We start from the raw sequence: 18,909 nt of genomic DNA on the forward strand, positions 1-18,909 counted from the left end.
TTAGTTATATGTGCAGATTAGATATATTATTTGTGGAGATTAGATAAAAGAAGCGTTGAATGTTTGCATTTTTGTCTGTTATCATCCCCAAAACTGAAATACAGAAGGAATGTAATGATTATTTTTATTTGATATAATTATATATAATATAATGTGTTTGACATGCAGTAGCTTTGATATGCTCAATCATGTCTGTGAGTTTACTGAGCTCTGTCTGCCCTCTACTGGTCAACACTGTTAAGTACAAGCATCTTAATGAAATAATGTGTTTATTCTAGTGCTAAATTTAATTTGTGGCGATTTTTAATGATTGTGTATATATAATTGTCAAAATATCATAGCTAAAAAAAATGTTTGTGCAGTGGTACATCGATCAGAATATTATTTCAGTATACTTTAATAGTTTTTATTTTGTTTTGTTGTTATCTTTATGACAGCCTTTGCTCCAAAGCTGATGTAGTGCCTTTCCTTATGTGGTTTAATTCAATGAAAGTGCCTCTCACATAATTAAAAAAAAAGGGGCTCAGATCTGGGATATCGAAGCTATTTAAGTTATGTCGGGGTAACTCAGCCTTGACATGCCTACAGACACACGAGCAAATATTTGCTCATGCACACAGGAATAATTATTTCACTATCGATATTTCTTATCTTTAAAACAGCTTTTAATGAATATTCATTAGTGATCAAATTAAAGTGCTCTACCGTGGTATTTCTCTTCCAGCTGGAAGAGCCATGCATCATTAGTTACTTAAAGTGTTTCCCTTTCATTAATAGCCTCTCTTCCTCTCTGGTCTTCATTAAACTTAGTTGTGTGTGTATGGGTTTGTGAAGTTTTTAAGTTTCTTCTCCCATGTGCCTGCCTTCTCAGTCCATCTGTTTGCCCTGAGGGCTGATGGCTGCTCTGTGCTGTTGCTATGCAGTTTTCTGCCTGCAGATGTCAGCAACACCACAATGATTATGTTCTGGTGTTTGCTCTGCAACAGGACAGCCAAATTCTGCACTATTGAAGCATTTGTTAAAGAAACCTCAGCACTAGCGCAGGAGATGGATAACAGTGTTCATTGTGTTGCTGCAAACATGACAGACACATAAACATTTTTTTTGTCTCATTTATTTGTTTAATTTAGTTGTGACATATTTAAAGCTTGTAAGCATGTTTGTGTATATGTGCAGCACCCAACATCCATACATTTTTGGCACTTGACCGATTTTTATCCATCTTCACCCGCTGTATGATCATATGATAGTAACCAGCTGACACAGGGATACAAATTGTTTTTACCCTGTGAGTGTATGTCAATTGTTCTTTGGCAGGTTTTGTCAGCATGACAGTATAACAGCTGTTCAAGACAAAATCACAAGTTGAGTTTAAAGATGGACACATGCTGACTTGAGAGGACAAAATATTGTATGAAGTAGTAATAAGTACTCCGTAATCATTGGCCTGAAACAACAATCTGGTGTTTTCCCATCTCCAGATGGGCTCTATTTTAGCAAATATTTGTGGATGACAGCTTCTTATAATCACAGATCAGTGAGTTTCATGTGTGTAGGAACTGTACTTATATGCCAGCATCACTGAGAACAGCTGTTAGTATGTAAGTTAGTACATCTTACTAGCAAGAACAAAGCAAATCTGTTGATTATGATTGTGTGAATAACACAGTGTGCACACTAAAATCTAAAATCATATATGGGATAGTATTATTTATTATTTAATGATGCAAGACGCATCACTGTTCAGTAAAATGAGTAGTAGAAGAACACTTGACCTTTGACCTGTGAGTGAAGCAATCCTTTCAGGAACCAAATCCACATGGGACCCAGTACCAGTTATTGCTTAGACTAATATCATTTTAATATATGTTTAAATTGGAATAACTTGTAAATAATATCCAAATATGTTCATGAATATATGAAGGAACACATTTGGTTGGTTAAACTCAGATTTTGATTTCATTTATTACTAATACAACATTATTTTGTTTCCTCAGGGCAACATTATGCAGTTAGACCAGTTTTCTTCCGGTAATAATGCTGAAGGAGTGCTTCTAAACTCTGGTCCTTGGGACAACTCGTGTTAGGTTTTAGGTGTTCCCCTGCTACAACACACTTATTCCAAATGACCATCGTGTAATTAGGCAGTTGCATCATTTAATACCCAGGAGATCATTTGAATAAGGTGAGTTGAGCTTGGATTGGGGTCCTCAGGAGAACATCTGTGTTAATGTTTTGAGAACACTCAAAGCAGTAGAGGATGTAGTAGTTTGATATGTAAGTACTCAAATCATGCATTGAGAAAACGATGTGATTGGACAGTTAGGGTGAGGACAGTGAAGGTGATGAGAGTGACAGTGAGTAAGAGCAGACCCCAGAATCAGCTTTGAAGAACAGTTAGGAGATCAGGGATCAGTCGAGGGTCAGACATACGTGAGCAATAATGTGTGTATGTACGTGATGACAGTTCATCTGGAGTTGGGTGAGGACTTTATGAAGGGCAAAGAAACACAAGTATATTAAAATATAAAATTACATGTTTGTTAAATGAGATTATTTAGAAAGCTGTGAGATTTTGGTACCTTTTGGTGCATTGTTGCCCTGAGGCAATAAACCAGTTTCTGGTAAGGAGAGGTGAGGGGTACAAATTTGTTGACTGTTACATCAACAGGGACACACAAGCTCTCAAAAAATAGGGTGAAATATCTTTTACACTAAAATTCATGCCACAGAGGGATAATAATAAAACCATATAAAAATATTTGCAGGCTAGTCCTACTTAAATCAAGAGTGTGTGATATTTGAAGTTTTGCTCGAGTTGCTGTGGTTCCTGCTTTCCTTTGCTTTGGCTTATCTGAGGTAAACGTTTAGTATTTAGTATTTATTTATTTATTGTCATTGTCAAGAACAATGAAATTGCGTTTCAATTATAGATTAAAGCTTCTATACGTGTGCATATTGACCCTTTCCCAAATGACTCTCACAAACTTGTACTTCACTGTGGATTGTCATTCTGCATTAAGTCATCCTTGCAGCCCTTGAGAGTCCTCACAGCATATTAAAGGGGAGGGTATAAATAAACAGGCTGTAGGATGCAGTCACTACTCTATAAGGAAATAACATTCATCTCCATGGATACGAATGATTTTGTAGCTCACTTTAACTGTTCTGTTATTCTGCATTATATACTGTTTAACCTTAAACCGTCTGGGCAGTTTTAGATCACATAATATTAGTTTCTAGCTATTTGCATGTGTATCCATCATAATCTGCTTTGATTACCAAGCAGAATAAGCTGCTGTGTATTCAGTAAGCTGAGGAGGATTTGATATGAAGGATGCATTTTGATATGCTTGTTAATAAATCCATTTACATCTTTAATACAGTGTAAGACTCGAGCCTGGAGGCTGGACACACAGGATTCTGGGAAGATGGGGTTCTACAAACCTGAAGGACTGGATGTGTGTCTGGGATTATATGTGTGTGTGTGTGTCTGTGTGTGTGTGTGTGTCTGTGTGTGAAAACTTTCCTGCTTTTTTGTTTGTATTTAAGCCTTAACCACACATCCCTGAAGATAAGTGTTTCCACCTGTGCCTCTTTCTTGCTTCTCCCTCTCTTCCCACTCCCTCTCTCTTTCTCCTCTCCTTCCCTCCACCGTCACATGTCCTCAGTGAATAGAGTGTTGAGTGGATTTCACCAGCTGGTGCCTTTGCCTGCCACATAAATAGTGTTAAAAACAAATGCATGTGAGAATGTGTATGTGCGTGCGTGTGTGTGTGTCTTTGCCAGATACTTGAGTGTCAGTGTCACATCTGCCCTCCAACATTCCTGTGTGCCTTTGCGCTCATGTGGAAGCCTGCACAGACTGCGGCACCAATTCCAAATCTGTGGAAAATCATTATCTTGTCACTTGTGACACATACACACACACACGCACATAAAGTCTGCATAGTATTTTTCTTAGTGTTTTATATTATTCACTATGAAGCTAAATACGATAGTTTTTAAGTTTTGAATCTATAAACTGAAAGGATGAGATCAGTCACACAGCTATGTTAATTCTGCTACTGACAGTTCATTCAAATGAACATCTAGCCTAGATCTGTAGCTTCATCAATAGGTTAAGTGCAGTAACTCTGCATGCTTCTGAACTCATCTTTCTTCTTATGTCTCTGACCCCTCTATCTGTCTGCCACAATGTTCTTTCGTCGTCTGCCAATTTTTATATTTTATGGTTATTTTACTGACGTGTTGCGACAGTAACTGCTTTTTTGTCCTTGCAAGAATATAATTAAGAGTTACTGGAATTTGACTGAAGCTGATAATTGGGCCAGCAGTGTGAAGTGTTGTTCTTTGTTTGTGTTGATTTTCTATGGTAATAGTTGCTAATGGACTGTTGCCGGTGTTTGGCTGTGCTGCTTTCACACCCTGGACATCTTGGTGCTGGTGGTGAGTCAGAGTCCTGGAAGTAAACACTTGAAAAAAATTGATGCAAAAAGGCACATGTACATGTGCTGAGAACAGGCGGCTGAGTCTTGGCACAAACGCTGGACACATGTCACGGGATTTGAATGAACAATGGATGTAGAACTCTTATACTTGAGCAGCCTCACCCTTCCTCCTACTTCTTTTTATCACCTTCTTCATATCCCCAATAGAAATTTTTTTATCTTCCTGTTGGATAACAGGCTTATATACAGATATTGTGAAATTTTACTGCTGCTCAGCTGATGGGGCCTCAGTGTTGCAGGGAAGCCTCTGTACATTTTCAATAAAGCTGTCAGGTACAAGCAGAGAGTCTGACGGGCTGTACCTCACCCCTGCTGTCAATGCTGGAGATAAAAGCTTTTGGTGTAGGACCAAGTGAAGCTTTTGTCACACCCAAGGTGAAAATCTGAGACAAAGTTAGATAATGTACACGATCTTTTCACACAAAGTTTTCAGAAGTTGAGCTGTAAATTTAGTGTAAAAAAAAAAAGAAATCTAACATGTTACTTCTCCTCCACAGTGAAACTAATAAGTACAAAACTTTCTATGGTAAACTTTTGTTTGATTGATTTAAAGGCAACAATATCGATGACTCCTGTATATTGGTAAACAGCCCATTAATGCTCTCGAAAATGTCACTGCTTCTATCAACTCCTGATTTGTCATGCGGCTCTGCTTCACAATTTCAGACAAATTCATGTTCGGGATTGAGTGTGAATGGTAACCACAATTTTCTACATTCCAGTAACTAAAAGACTAGGAAAAGGAAATAGGATTTGTGACTGACTCAACAAAAGATCAATTCATTATCCGCCTGAGACCTGAGCTCTTGATTTGGATGCGTACTTGAGATTAGTTGGATGTAAAAGTATGTCCTCATATAAGGACAATAGGTTTATTTTGCAGCACAACACAATAAAGTTTTTTTTGGTTTTTTTTTTTTTTACATTTAAGAGCATTTAATCAGCTTTAAGACTTTTTGCAGCAAAATGAAAGACATAAGGCCCGGAAGGTTGAAAAATTCTCACTTTGACTGGGTCAGCGATTAAATCAGATTACAAACATAAATGCTGTCCTTGTGTCTGACTGATGGTACCTATAAAAGGTAACCATCTGGAGTATTTGACCTCTACTACAGCAATGGAGAAGTTTTTCTATGATTGTCTGCCCAGTGTCAACAGGTGGTGATAACAAGCCAAGAAACTCAGCAGAGGCAGGAAAAAGGCTTGCTTGCTTACAAGTAAACATGAATGTTAACGTACAGGATTATAAGGATACGCATAATCTGTTGTAGAAACTAACAGTGAATGAAGTATATTTATTTTTGTTTGTTTGTTTACAAGAAAATACACAGGGTACTTTAACGCACGCATGTTTTGTTCTGCTTTTAGAGCCCTTTTACATTTTTTATTAGTTTTATTTTACTTTTAGTATCTTTCACATTATTTATGCTCTTCCTTAGAACTGCCTGAAGTTATTGTACTCTTTGCCTTACTTTAAAATCCCAGACATATAAATCATAATTAGTCTCTTTTTCTTCCTCTCTTCATCCCATTGACAGAAAAGCTGGCTTTATTAAATTTTAACCTGTCATTATCAGATCATGCAACCCTGAATGTGTATGTGTCTATGTATGTGTATGTGCGGCAGGAGATGGTGTGTTACATCGAGCAATTAATGTTTAATTCTTCATGCTACACTGATCACTCAATCTGTCGCTTCAGTTCTTCTTTAACTTTTAGGCTAAACTACGTGTATGAGAGGCTGCTTTCTCTCTTCCTAGAATCTAGCTGGCTCTATTATTTATAGGATTAGAGAGAGGAGCAGTGTGCGTGAAAGCCCGTGTTTTTGTTCACATTGTGATTCTTGATCATCACATGTCTGCCTGTTTCTATTAAAACCAACAAAGGATCATCATCATCTTATTGGGTATAATCCTGCTGACCATCATTTAGCTCAGATACAATAACTATCTGAAGATTATCTTATTTCATGGGAAATCGGTGAGTGTTGCTCACCTGACCCCCTCAGAATCAGCGGATCTACTCAGACAACAACTGTAGTCTATTCAGTGAAGCTATGCAAAATTTGACCTTCATATAATGAAAACTGTCTGAGTTCCAGGGCTTCAACATACATAGGGGTGGAACAAAAATTTTGCTCATAGTCAAAATCACTCATAACATCACACAATTTTCAGGGCTTGCAAAACACATTTAAACTCTGTTTAAAAACAAAACAAACCCTCCCCACAGTACCACAATTAAGCACTGATACCTCAGATGTTTTATCTGTTTTCTAAAAATTGATATTAACATGTTACCATTTTCACAATTTTACAACCACAATTTCTTTGGTTACTTTAGCTGTTGTCAATACTTGATATGTGTTTAGTGTCTTCATTTGCTCCTGAAATTACAGACTTAAGTCTGGATCACTTAATGTTTCATATCCAGTGATGGGTTTGATATTCAAAAAGTAATGTTTTACACATTACTTGTTATTTTTATTAAGAGTAACACAGTAGCTAGTTGACCTAGCTGTGTGTTTGAGGTAAAATAGTATTATTTAACTTTATTCAGCACCGGCACACATTTTGAGTTACTTGTTACCTAATCGGTCAGATCTGTTTTTTCAGATCTGAAAAAGTCTAAAGGGGAAAAAAAGCGAGCTTGGTTCGAAAAATATTAATGCTGCAAATTTGCCCTGCAAAATTACATGGTTACTGTGAATGGCTGCATTACAAGTGAGTCTGAAAAATGTTTTTAACAGATGAAATATTTACATGGATGGATTTTACGTGTTTATGTGTAAAGACCTTAATTCAGTTGTTTCTTTCTTGGACACAGTTTGTACTTCACCATCACACTGCTTGTTCTTTCTAATAACAAAAATGAAAGTAATGTCCACATCTACACTCCTCAAACACTACAGACTAGGGATGGGTATCGTTTAGGTTTTATCTGATAACGGTGCCCAACCGGTACTTTTGAAACGGTGCCGGTGCTTAAAGACTGGAGAACACAAACTTTGTCCAAAAAGCTCTTATGTTTTTATTTTTAGCAGTCTCTTTTGCAAAATGATAACCAAGTTAGCCTTTTCTGTTGATACAACATACCTCCTTTGGTTGGAAAAGGTGCTTAAACAATGGAAAACACAATCTTTGTCCTAAAACCTCTCATGTTTAGCTGTTTTTTTGTAAAAAGATAACAATGTTAGCCTTTTCTGCAGCTATAGGGCATATATGGTATCACTCTATCAAACAAGAAGACAGCCGCATGTAACTACAACGGTGTTAGCTAGTTCACTTTACATGCATTAATGTAATAATGCATGTAATTTACTCAACGTAAATTACACAGGAACAACATTAAGCCACTCACCCAGAGAATAACGGCTGCTGCTGCCATCATCATCCATCATCATTTCTGCTACACTGGCAGGGCTAGGGGCCAGGACTCTACTCTTCGGGTTCTTGGGATCCGATAACAGGCACCACACCCGCAGTAGATGTGCTCGGTCTTGCAGCAAGCTATCAAATACGGCGCATTTCTCGGCTTTTAAAAAAACACTATGCGTCGCCAGGTGTTTCATCAGATTTGAGGTGTTACCTGCTTTGCACAGTATCACCTTAAAGCACTTGTTGCATGCTGCTGAGTTTGCATCTTTTGCTGTGAAGTACAGCCAGACTTTTGACCGCTTCAGCTTGGGCATTTTTAATCTGTAGCTCTGCTCTAAAAGGACGTACGTACCTGGACCTGCCTACTATCCTCGGAAATGTAAAATGATTGGCTAGAATCCAAAGTGTATGACGTCTCAGGAAAAAAGAAAGCACTGAAATAAAGCACCGAAATATGCGCTACGTTTCGGTCTGCTTACTACCGTTTATGTCAGGATGGCACCGGATACCGGTACTCATCCCTACTACAGACTGCTCTATTTTTCTCCTCCCTGCATTGAAACTTATTGCTGATTGTAGTGTAAGTGTGAAGGAAGCAATGCATTTTTTTTTTCTTTCAGCCTGCTCATCATGCAGATAACTGAAGAAACTTCAAGTAAAAACATAACTATAACTGCAAACTGATTGAATAGTGCATAGTAATGTGTTACTTCAGCACGTGTTATACCCAGCACTGTTCACAGAATTACTTGTAGTTTCTCGATTGTTGTGAGTTTTCATTGTGGACCGTTTTGTTCTGGTGATGAGGGATTTATTCAAACTTCTCCCTTTTTTTTTTTTTTTTTTTTTTTAGAAAGAAACCAAAATAAACAGTCAGTGCAAGCAAACCTGAGGTGGCAGTTACTGAGACTTAATCCAGAGCTTGGAGATTATTAAATTTTTCAGTAGCTGTTTGTGCCACCTGTGACTGAAAACAGCACTGTTGAACCAAGACTGGAAAGTTTAAGGACACACACAAACTTCTTATGGTATATCTCGGTCGGCACACTCTGTCTGCAGTTATTTATGAAGGCTCGCACACACTCAGAAATAGGAGAGATAATCCTTACTTGAACCATTAGAGACCACTGAACTGAGAAGCCAGGAGTCAAAACCAATAAGTTGTAAGAATCCTTATATGACCATTTAATACTGAGTCCAAAAAACCTTTTTAAAGTCTTTTCCATCTGCTCTCCCACATGTTTTTAAATCCATTTTCTCAGAATCTGGGAAACAGGCCCTTCTGCACTACGTGGTTATGTCACTATTTGCCAGAGCTGCTCTAGACTCTCACTGTCAAATGCTCACCTGTACTCTATACTTTGACCTCTCTCTTTGACTTTTAAATGAGGACAAGATCACAGAGCCGACAGAAAAAGACACAGGCATTTAGAGGAAGCATCTGCCTGACATTTGATTGATTTTCTTCTCTATTTTTCTTCTTCTGACCTGAAGAACAAACAGACATCCAAGGAGTCTGGGGTTGCTGAGGTAACTGTAATCACTCTTAATTCAGCATCAGGGAAAGTGAGGGGATAAAGGTGGATTGGCAGCAGTTTAGCAGGCTAATGTGGGAGTTGTAGAGGGCAAAACAATAAATATGTGACACTGGGGGAAACGAGTTGAGTGTGTTTCCCTGTTGAGCAACTCTGCAAGAGGGAAGCCAGAATGATAAGGATGAAGACAGAAAGGCTTTACATAAATACATTTCTTTTCTCAATCCCGCAGGATTTAAAAGCTCCTCCTCTCTCTTCCCCACTTCTCCTCCTTCTCTGCCGGCAGATAATAATCCTTTCATCGACTGCTGGTGAGGGCTGGTGTTTGTCCAAAAAGCCTCTTTCTACTTCGTCAAGCTTTTCCACTCTTTTAAAACTGCACCCTGCTGAGAAGGGAGTGAAGATATTATTAATGCATTCCCCTATTTGCCCCCTCTCCACCTCCCTACCTGTCTCTTCATGTAACTTCACTTTTTCCCTTTTGCTCCTACCCTCTTCACTTACCTCTCACTGTTACGAATATCATTAATGAGCAGGCAAGCAGATAGTGACGTGCGATGCTAATTAATGAGTTTGCTTAGTTTTCTCTGTCGCTTTACTCAACCTCATAGCGGCTCAAACACAGATGTACACACGCTCTCCCAGGCTGTCTTTTCATGTTTCATGACTGGAGATGCATGGGAATAAATAGCATCAATAAGATGTGTGGCGAAAGCAGATAGAAAAAAAGCACCACCACCTGCCAGTCAAGCCGGCCTCCTTATAGTATACTCCTCTCTCACACACACAGAGAAAAACACACACACACACACTCTCTCACATGTGCGCTGGTCCGTAATTTTTCGCCACACTCTGTTCCCAACCAATGAGAGGCCAGAAAAGGGCTTCTCAGAACGTGAGGGGGAGGAGACAGAGTGCTGCCGGCTGATTGACAGCGCCCTACAGGTGGAGAGAAGAACGCAGAGGAAGAGAAAGGGGAGAAGACAACACAGAGAGAGGAAAGAAAAGCGGTGAGTGAGGAGGAGGAGGAGGAGAAGAGAAGCAGCGGCAGTCAGACTTCCACGAACACACACACCTAAACACACACTCACTCACAGTGCTCTGTGCCTCCCCTCCTACCTTGAGAGCTCGTTTCCCCTGGCAGACAAGTCGACTAATACTACCATCACTATCATCACCTCCACCTCCTCAGCTGCACCAAGATGAGCCAGTGCAGGAAAAGGTGCAAGAGGCAGCTCACCAAGGTGGCTCGCTATTTCTATCGCTTCCTCATGGGAACGCTCACCCAAGGTAGGCATCCAAAAACTTCCACTTCCACACCCAGAGGTTCGCTGCTGGGTCTGCTGAGCGCAGCAGCCAGGTGGAGATGGTCTAAAGTTAAAGTTTGCTGTGTTTATAGCAGAGGTGCTGATGTGTGTTTTGAGATCTTTGCAAATAGGTCACTAGTCTCTGTGTGTGGCTCAGGTTTTTTTTTACAAAAGAGTAAATGCACTCCTCAGTGGCATAAATCCTAAACATGACTATCTAAAAGCATGTCAGTGAACCTGCAGGGTTTGAATGTGGGTCTGCAATGATGTGTACTGTATATATGGTCCTGTGAGCATACATTGTTTAAGCTTGTTCAATTCAAACACATAATAATAGAATCAATAATGAATTCACAGCGAGAATTAGAAAGCTGCTGGCTTTGAATGAACTCACTCTTCCCTTCTTTCAATCTGCTTTTTCAATCCCTGCTTCCCTCTGTCCTGCCTTCACAGTTCTGTCCTTCTGTCTCCTCCTGTTCGCTCTCTAGCAGTCAAACAGATTGCTCTCTGGAAGCATGTGGCATTCCACCTCTATTGAGAAACTCTTAGTGGAAGAAAGACACACACAGCCTTTTACCCAGCCCTTCATCCACCTCTCAGCTAACCCATCCCCATCCTCCTTCCCTCTCTAGCTTCCTCTGCACAGTTACACAGAACTTTACAATGCTAATTTGAGGAGCGAGATTAGAATAAAATTATGTAAGCGCAGTCAAGTTCTTTTCGTCATACTGAGAAGGTCCTATTTCTTTAGCATCCACGTACTCTTTGTCCTCCTGGGCTTAGTGCTGGCTAAAGAGTGTCCTTTCCAGAAATCACCCTTTATAATGTTGCCTATTGACAGCCTGCCACTAAGCTTTACACCCATTTTCCTTTTTTTCTCGCGAGTGATATTGAGCAGCAGCTCACATTGCCTTGGGGAAAACACAACAGAGTAGGGTGGTTCTATTGAATCCCAGCAGTTGATCCTGAGGGTGGAGGTAAAGCTGTGTTTAGATGACCTTGTCAATAGAGCAGTGTGTGAATGCTAATTTGACATCAGGGTTGCTCATCTCCACCTCTGCTTTTTCTCCTCGTTATCTCTTCAGACTTTGACAACTGCAGAGCTTCATGTTCGTGATCTGAATGCAGCCGCTTATCATGCGTGGAGAAAGCGCAGACATATAAATGCACATGTTGTAACCCATGTGTGAGTGTGTGTTCATCACAACAAAAACACTCTGCTGGAAATGACACTATCAGCACAAATATTTGTGCTGATAAAGATTTTGAGGGATGCTTCCCAATAAACACTCTGAGGTTTAATAATTGCTGTATAAATGTCTATGCAAAAGATTACATCATCAGAAAAAAAAAGCTTGTGCCAGTGTCTGCAATGTTACCTGGTTGTTACTTGGTTGTCTGCTTGACGTCCTCAGCTGGAGGCCCAAATATTATAGTAAAAGTTTCTGTAGTGGCCGTTAATTATACTGTTTGCGCCTTTGAGTTTGCACAAACAAGCTTGGGGATGAATGGCACAGAGATTGCTGGGAACTAGAAAAGCAATGACAGATGGACTAACACGTTGGTGATTTTGATGTTTTCTTGGGATGTGTTGACGACAAGAAAAAAAAGTCACTACTAAAGTAATTAAAGTAATTAGCAACAAAGCACTACAGCACAGGCACTACATCAAACTTTGTATTGTTCCAGCAGTCATGCACAAACATTCACTTTTTGTTGCTAAAATTAAACTCATAAGACGCAACGTTAAAGGAGACTACCACCAGAGTTTATAAAAAATGAAATTACTACATGGACCAAAATACAATTTAGGGGCAATGGTCAGAAAAACAAAGCCATCATGGGCTCAAGCAGCAAAAGTGGTAACCATTCCAAGCCCATACCCACATTCCCTTCCCATGTGTAAACAGATAATCAGACTCATACACTACCCTCATAGACTCACTAGGGCTTTGCAGAGTGGTGTGACAATGTTTGAAGGAATGAAACAAATCTCGTTTAAGTGCCTATTTTTTTCCATATACATCCTTGTTATGAAAAGGTTGGAATAATTGTACTCATTGATATTCATACCTTGTCCGGACATAGACATGTGTTTGGTGCATGCACCCTGAAACAGGCACAAACAGAAACAGAGCAACTTTAGGAAATAATGCAGTTTGACAGTCTGCTGGCAAAATAAGCTACTAACTATTTAACCAGCTAACTAGCTACTGCAGCATCAAAGCACATTCGCTCCCATCTATGAAGTATTTATTAAAATTGGTGTGTGTGTGTGTGTGTGTGTGTGTGTGTGTGTGTGTGTGTGTGCGTGCGTGCGTGTGTGTGCATACACATCCTTAAGTTTACTCAGAATGGAGTTACCATGACTACTGGCTCCTGCGTGTCTGTTCCAATGGGGGAGAGAGAGAGAGAAAAAGAGAGATGTCTGCTTCATTGCAGTGGGAGCCAGAAAGGGCTGAACTGTATAATGGCTGTGCTACATTGGGATTTCATCAAGGCCATTCATAGTTTGGTATTTGGGCATTGTAGCATTTTTGGCTGTGCCAAGGTGCTGAGGGACACGCCATTTAAGTCAGGCATGGAGAGACAGATTTTGCACTGCCATCAAACTGTGTATGAACCTAGCAGCGATTTAACTTATGCAGAAAAGGACTGATGACATTAAGAAAGCCCCTGGTTAATAGGTGTTTTTATTCCACCTCAGTGAATAAGTTTGCTGGACCATGTATGAAAAAACTTTAATTTTTTTACGTGCTCATACCCTTACTGGTAGCACACAGCATGTTTCTGAAAAGACTCATGTGTCTATAATTAGTTCTGTCAATTAATCACAGTCCTGCGCCTCTTCAACCACAGGCCTACACAAGGGTCAGGATGCTGATTGTGTGTTGTTAGCAGAGGTGGGACCAAGTCATTGTTTTGCAAGTCTCAAGTAAGTCTCAAGTCTTTATCCTCAAGTCTCAAGTCAAGTCTCAAGTAATGTCAGGCAAGTCAGAGTCGAGTCTCAAGTCACTGGTGTAAAAGTCCGAGTCAAGTCACAAGTCTGAAACTTTGAATTTCAAGTCCTTTCGAGTCTTTAAAAAAAAAACAAAAGAAAAAATAATGTTGCAGTTATATGCTAAATGTAAATATTAGACCATGTAATTTTAAAATCTGTGTTTTTCTCAACACATGACAAAATAGTGAACTTAGAAAATATACACAAATTGTGAAATTGCACCTCTTTAAAATGCAGCTCAATTAAACCTAGCTCCAAGAATAATTTTCACCGACAGTTCTGAGATAAGCTGCATGTTATTCTTGGATGCGGTTGTAGGACCGGCTTTAAAATCGCATGACAAAAATATCATACACATTAAAAAAAACTGTATCACCAACGTAGCCTGGACAACATTTGCTAGTTAGATGAAGTCAGCTATCTCATCGTAGCATATTTATATGCATATTTATAATCATACGGTTCTTGGAGTGAGTGCATACACTCATGAAGTTTAGTAACTTCAGGTCACTGCAACAAGTCCAGGTACAGTTTACCGACGGATGGGTGCAGGACCTTGAAATGCACCGTGTAGAAAGTAAAGACCATCGTACGTGAAGAGAAAATCTCCGTCCCGGTTTCCCTCCAAGGCGTGAGCACCGATAAGCAGAGTTTTGTCCTTTCCTTATAAGATTCCTAATTATTCAAAGTAACACTCAGGTATGCCGCTCAGCTGGGTTAGTTACGACGTCGGGAGTAGCTTGGGAGAACAAGGAAACACAGACTGCTTCAGGTTGCCTTCCCAAATCGACTCAAAGGTTTATTTAGTACATAACAGCTTATATAGAGGAAAAAAAGGTTCGTGTGTCAGCAGGTTCTCAGTTCAAACCGGTACAGACCAAATAAGGAAACGTCTTCCTGCCTTGTGAGCAAAGAAGTATCCTTTGTGTAGTTTATCAGTTCAGCTACAATTTATGATCATCCCAGCAAAATACACTCCTAGACATAGAATACAGAGTTCTTTCATTAGTGAATTCTGAAACGAACCACCTGGCCTTTAACAAGCTCTTTTCTAAATCATAAGGAAGGGAGGATGGGAGTAAGGAAGTGGTCTCGTCTCTGTGGTATTTTCGACCTTGGGGTACCAGCCTGTGAGTCTTACACATCAATACATGGGTCAGAGAGAAAGAGAAAAACAACTAGTAAATGGGCCTTATTGAGTAACAGTTCTCCTGTATAATATTACTACAAAACAATATCCTGTAAATGCTAACCGTAGTATCAAAATATCACAACAGTACGTATCATAAGTTTACCAGCCTCACAAATTGTCGTCATAAATACACATTCCTTAACCGTTTATTAATAGGACCTTTGAGCTCAACGGTAATTAATTAGCAGTGGAAATAATTTCTGGTAGCATCACAGAAATGTAGCAGTGACAACAATATTGTATGCTGTAATCGTACTGGGCAATTAGTGATACAAAAAACCTGTTTTATCCTGTGAATAAACGTATATGTTTTTGTCAATGTACCATAATAACAGAAGCGAAACGCAATATTGTGTCAGGACAATTCACTGTTTATGCACAATAAACAAAGGAGCATAGCGCGACAATTTCTGTTCAGCGCCAGACTTGCTTGTAACCTATATCACTAATTATGTTATGAAAATGACGTATTAACTACTAAAAAACACTGACCTTCGTGTAAATGCTTGGAGCAGACTAACCTGTGAGCTGGAGTGTTCTGGGACGTTATATTTGATCTTTGAATGGCTGCAATCCAGGCCACCCGTCGCGTCTTTGTTACTTCGGAAACATGTCTTGAACAATTTCTCTTCAATGACGTAATCCGATAACAACCGATCTCTTTACCCGTCGGCTTCCCGTGGCTGTCATGCGACCGGCTATTGCAGTTAATAATACAACAGCTTCTTGACATTTTTGTGTTTCTTTTTATCGCTGTGTAACTGATTTTAATTGAAAGCCTGCGTGCGCTAGTACCGCTTGCCACGAGTTCCCAGAATCCTTTGCGGTTCTACCCGTGAATGACGTCACATTTTCAATCTCTATATAATATGCATGTTAAATTTTATATTTGGGGTAAAATATCAAGTCTTTTCAAGTAAACCGGTTCAAGTCCAATTCAAGTCCCAAGTCATTGGTGTAAAAGTCCAAGTCAAGTCACAAGTCTTAGAACATTTTTTCAAGTCAAGTCTAAAGTCATAAAATTAATGACTCGAGTCTGACTCGAGTCCAAGTCATGTGACTCGAGTCCACACCTCTGGTTGTTAGCCCTTGCTGGTGTATGCATTAGTGATGACAGTCATTTTTAATCACCCTCCATTTTAACTCCACGTTTCCCACTAATTAGCTTGTTTCATTAGCTTCTCCAAGGTAAACAAGGCCATTCTAGTGTGTGTGTATGTGTCCGTGTGTTTCTGTGTTTCCTTTTCTCCTCTTCTTCCCCAGAGCTTTGTTTGTGTTCCTTTATCAAATAGTGGGACAAGGGTTGTTTAGTGAAATTAAAATGTTTTAAATACTATCTAACCTGTTTGCGCCACCTAATAAAAATGCATACATTAAGGAATCCCATTCACATGATTTTTTTCTTGTAAAGTGGGGAAATACCTCCAACATGCACAAACATTTGACCGCACAGCATGCAGTTAATTTGCATAATTGTAATGTCTTTGATATGCTGCTTAGACATGGGGGTGAGCAGAGCCTATGAGAACCCAATGAGAATTCATAAGAGAGTCAAAAAGGAAACAAATCAATAAGTGACATTGATCATGGAATCGGAATCTAAGTTCTTATTAATTCTCATCCCTGTTTATCAGCAACCTAAAGATTCTTATAGACAAGAAGATGGCGTGAGATGGCCTTCAAATTCAACTGGATCACTATGTGACTGAGATTTCACATTATGTTTTCCAACAAGCCAAATCCACAGAGGTGTCACCATACAACCCACATTATCCAAAGTGCAGCTTTGGATAATGTGTTGTCCCACCTTTTGTTGTCCCACAGGATAGCCCCGGAGGTCTCAAGATAAGGAGTACCCACACAATGTCATTGTGTTTATTACATGACAGGAACGCACAGTTCTGGAGGTTCCTAGTAGTTCGCTCAAGATTAGAGACCAGTTACTGACCCCAGTTGCTATAACCACCAGTTACTAAGGAAAATTGTATATTCTGCAACCAGCTGATTGAGAGATTGGCAGTTGCTAGCAAGAAGTTGAGGTATGCATGTAGGTACCAAAACACCTACAGGCAAATTGATTTGGTCATTAGTAGGTTGTCATTAATTTACATGGAAGACTTGTCTGCAAATCTAACTTTTATGCAAGATCATTTAGTTAAATTTACTCTCTGGATGGTATGATGCAACTCAGAAAGGGAGACCATTGGCCTACAAAAGTTTGGCATTACACTTTTTTATGTTTCACTTCAACTTGAAGAGGAAATCGCTAGTGTTTCCAGATAAGTCCGTGTCTTCCATGCAACCTATAGGAGACCACGGCAATCTGCTTACAACTAAAACAATCACAAGGAGGTTTGGGTGCAGAGGTTACCAGCCTCTAGATCTGTGCAACTGTTTCACATAATACCTGCAAAGACCAGAGAGTTGTATTCACTACAGCTTGGTGTACAGTTTAGTAAAATTAATATATGATGTAGAATACTAAAATAAGGCAAATGTGTTGGTTTGTGAAGAAGTAGTGAGTAGCTAGAGATGACAAGAAAATACTGTGTACAGTGACGAATCCCTGTGTGATGGCCATTTAGAGTGAAGAAGAAAATCCTTAAGCTTTTATTTTGTCATTTGTACCAATAGCTGTGTGTTCTCTAAAATAAGAAAAAAACTCTTTAGATCTATTGCCTTGTGTCCAGATCTATTGCCTGATCAATAGCTCACTGATCACACTGTTAAACAACCTACTTTGTCTTAGTTATCAGTGTATTTTCAGCTTGTTTACAGGAATACATTCAATTGTAGCTGAAGGCATTGTCGTTCTGTTTCAGCTAAACAACAAATTTGTTCCCATCAAATTAAAAAATGACTTCTTGCCCACTAACAGCTTTACTCCACAGTAACTGTACACAAACACAATGTTTTGACTTGTAAATTGCCTGAGGTTGTAATAAACAGCCCTAAATCAATATTTCATGTCTGAAGATTAATGTGTTTGGTGTGCTGAGGAGCAACACATACCTCACCTTGCTGCAAATTAATTCTCTTTAGGTGATCAAGATCATACGCATGCAAACACCAGTTTCCTGTAACTTATTAATGTCATACACTGCATTCTCCACCACTGCACCTTTCTTACTACAGGAGACTTTCACAAGGACTTCCTGTGCATCCTGTGCAATGAATGTGACCAAGAAATAGTCACATTCATTTCCTTTTCCAGAGTATGAGTCATTTGTTAGGGGCTCTGACATTTTTCCAAATGAAACTTGGTGTTAATCTTCCTTGAAAAGCCATTACAACTTTGTACTGTCTAATTAATAACGTCTGATTTTCTTCCTCTACGTGCCACTTCCGCCTTTTTTTTCCTTGCAGGGGCATGCATAGTTCTACGCCAAGAGAACGTGCATAAATATGCATGCCTAGAGAAACACACACACACACACACACACGTTTCTTTACACTCTGTTTTTCAGCTCTCATACCTTGAAGCTGATTCTCTTTGCAACCCACTTGTGGCCATGACCAAAGAGATTTTGTTATCAACCTTTCACTTATGAATAAAATATGCTCGGTGTGAGCTTTGGCATTGCTTCATGTGTATTTGTGTGCATGCAATGGTGCTGAATTTCAATGCATTCTTTATTTTATTATGAAAACTATAATACTGTTATTCTGGTAGCAGGCCATGTGCATGCAGTTGCACGGGCTGACTTGTTTGCAGCCACTATAGCCAGTAGTCAACACTTAAATGCTTAAGCGTCATAACTGCTCAGCATGCTGATTAGATGAGAAGTATGCGAGTTTTTGGTTTGAATTTGTACCTTATACGTTTAACACCATCCCTCTTGTCTTTGAAAAATGTCGCTACACTCGTGTCCATCACTTTCCCCAACTTTTGATAAAAAATTGACACAGTGTGTCACTTTTAGACATAATAAATAACACCATGGGCTCCCTATGATGGCAAATTATGACACGTGCTTCTAGGGGGT

The 18,909-nt window shown here is 39.4% G+C and overlaps 1 protein-coding gene across 3 annotated transcripts in view; it reads left to right on the forward strand.

Annotated features, from left to right (window-relative positions):
* LOC308387920 (A-type potassium channel modulatory protein KCNIP2-like) overlaps positions 1–18,909 on the forward strand; it is a 130,042-nt gene that overhangs the window by 60,960 nt on the left and 50,173 nt on the right. The window contains exon 1 of one of the 3 annotated variants that reach the window (XM_080868310.1): positions 10,617–10,713. The exons of the other annotated variants lie outside the window; for them this stretch is intronic. Coding sequence (XP_080724436.1) covers positions 10,626–10,713 — 88 coding nt within the window. The 5' untranslated portion in view covers positions 10,617–10,625. Of the gene's footprint in view, positions 1–10,616; positions 10,714–18,909 lie in introns of those variants that run through there. 3 annotated transcript variants of the gene reach the window in all.

This window comes from Rhamphochromis sp. 'chilingali', assembly GCF_963969265.1.
Source record: "Rhamphochromis sp. 'chilingali' genome assembly, chromosome: 20".
NCBI classification, from domain to species: domain Eukaryota; kingdom Metazoa; phylum Chordata; class Actinopteri; order Cichliformes; family Cichlidae; genus Rhamphochromis; species Rhamphochromis sp. 'chilingali'.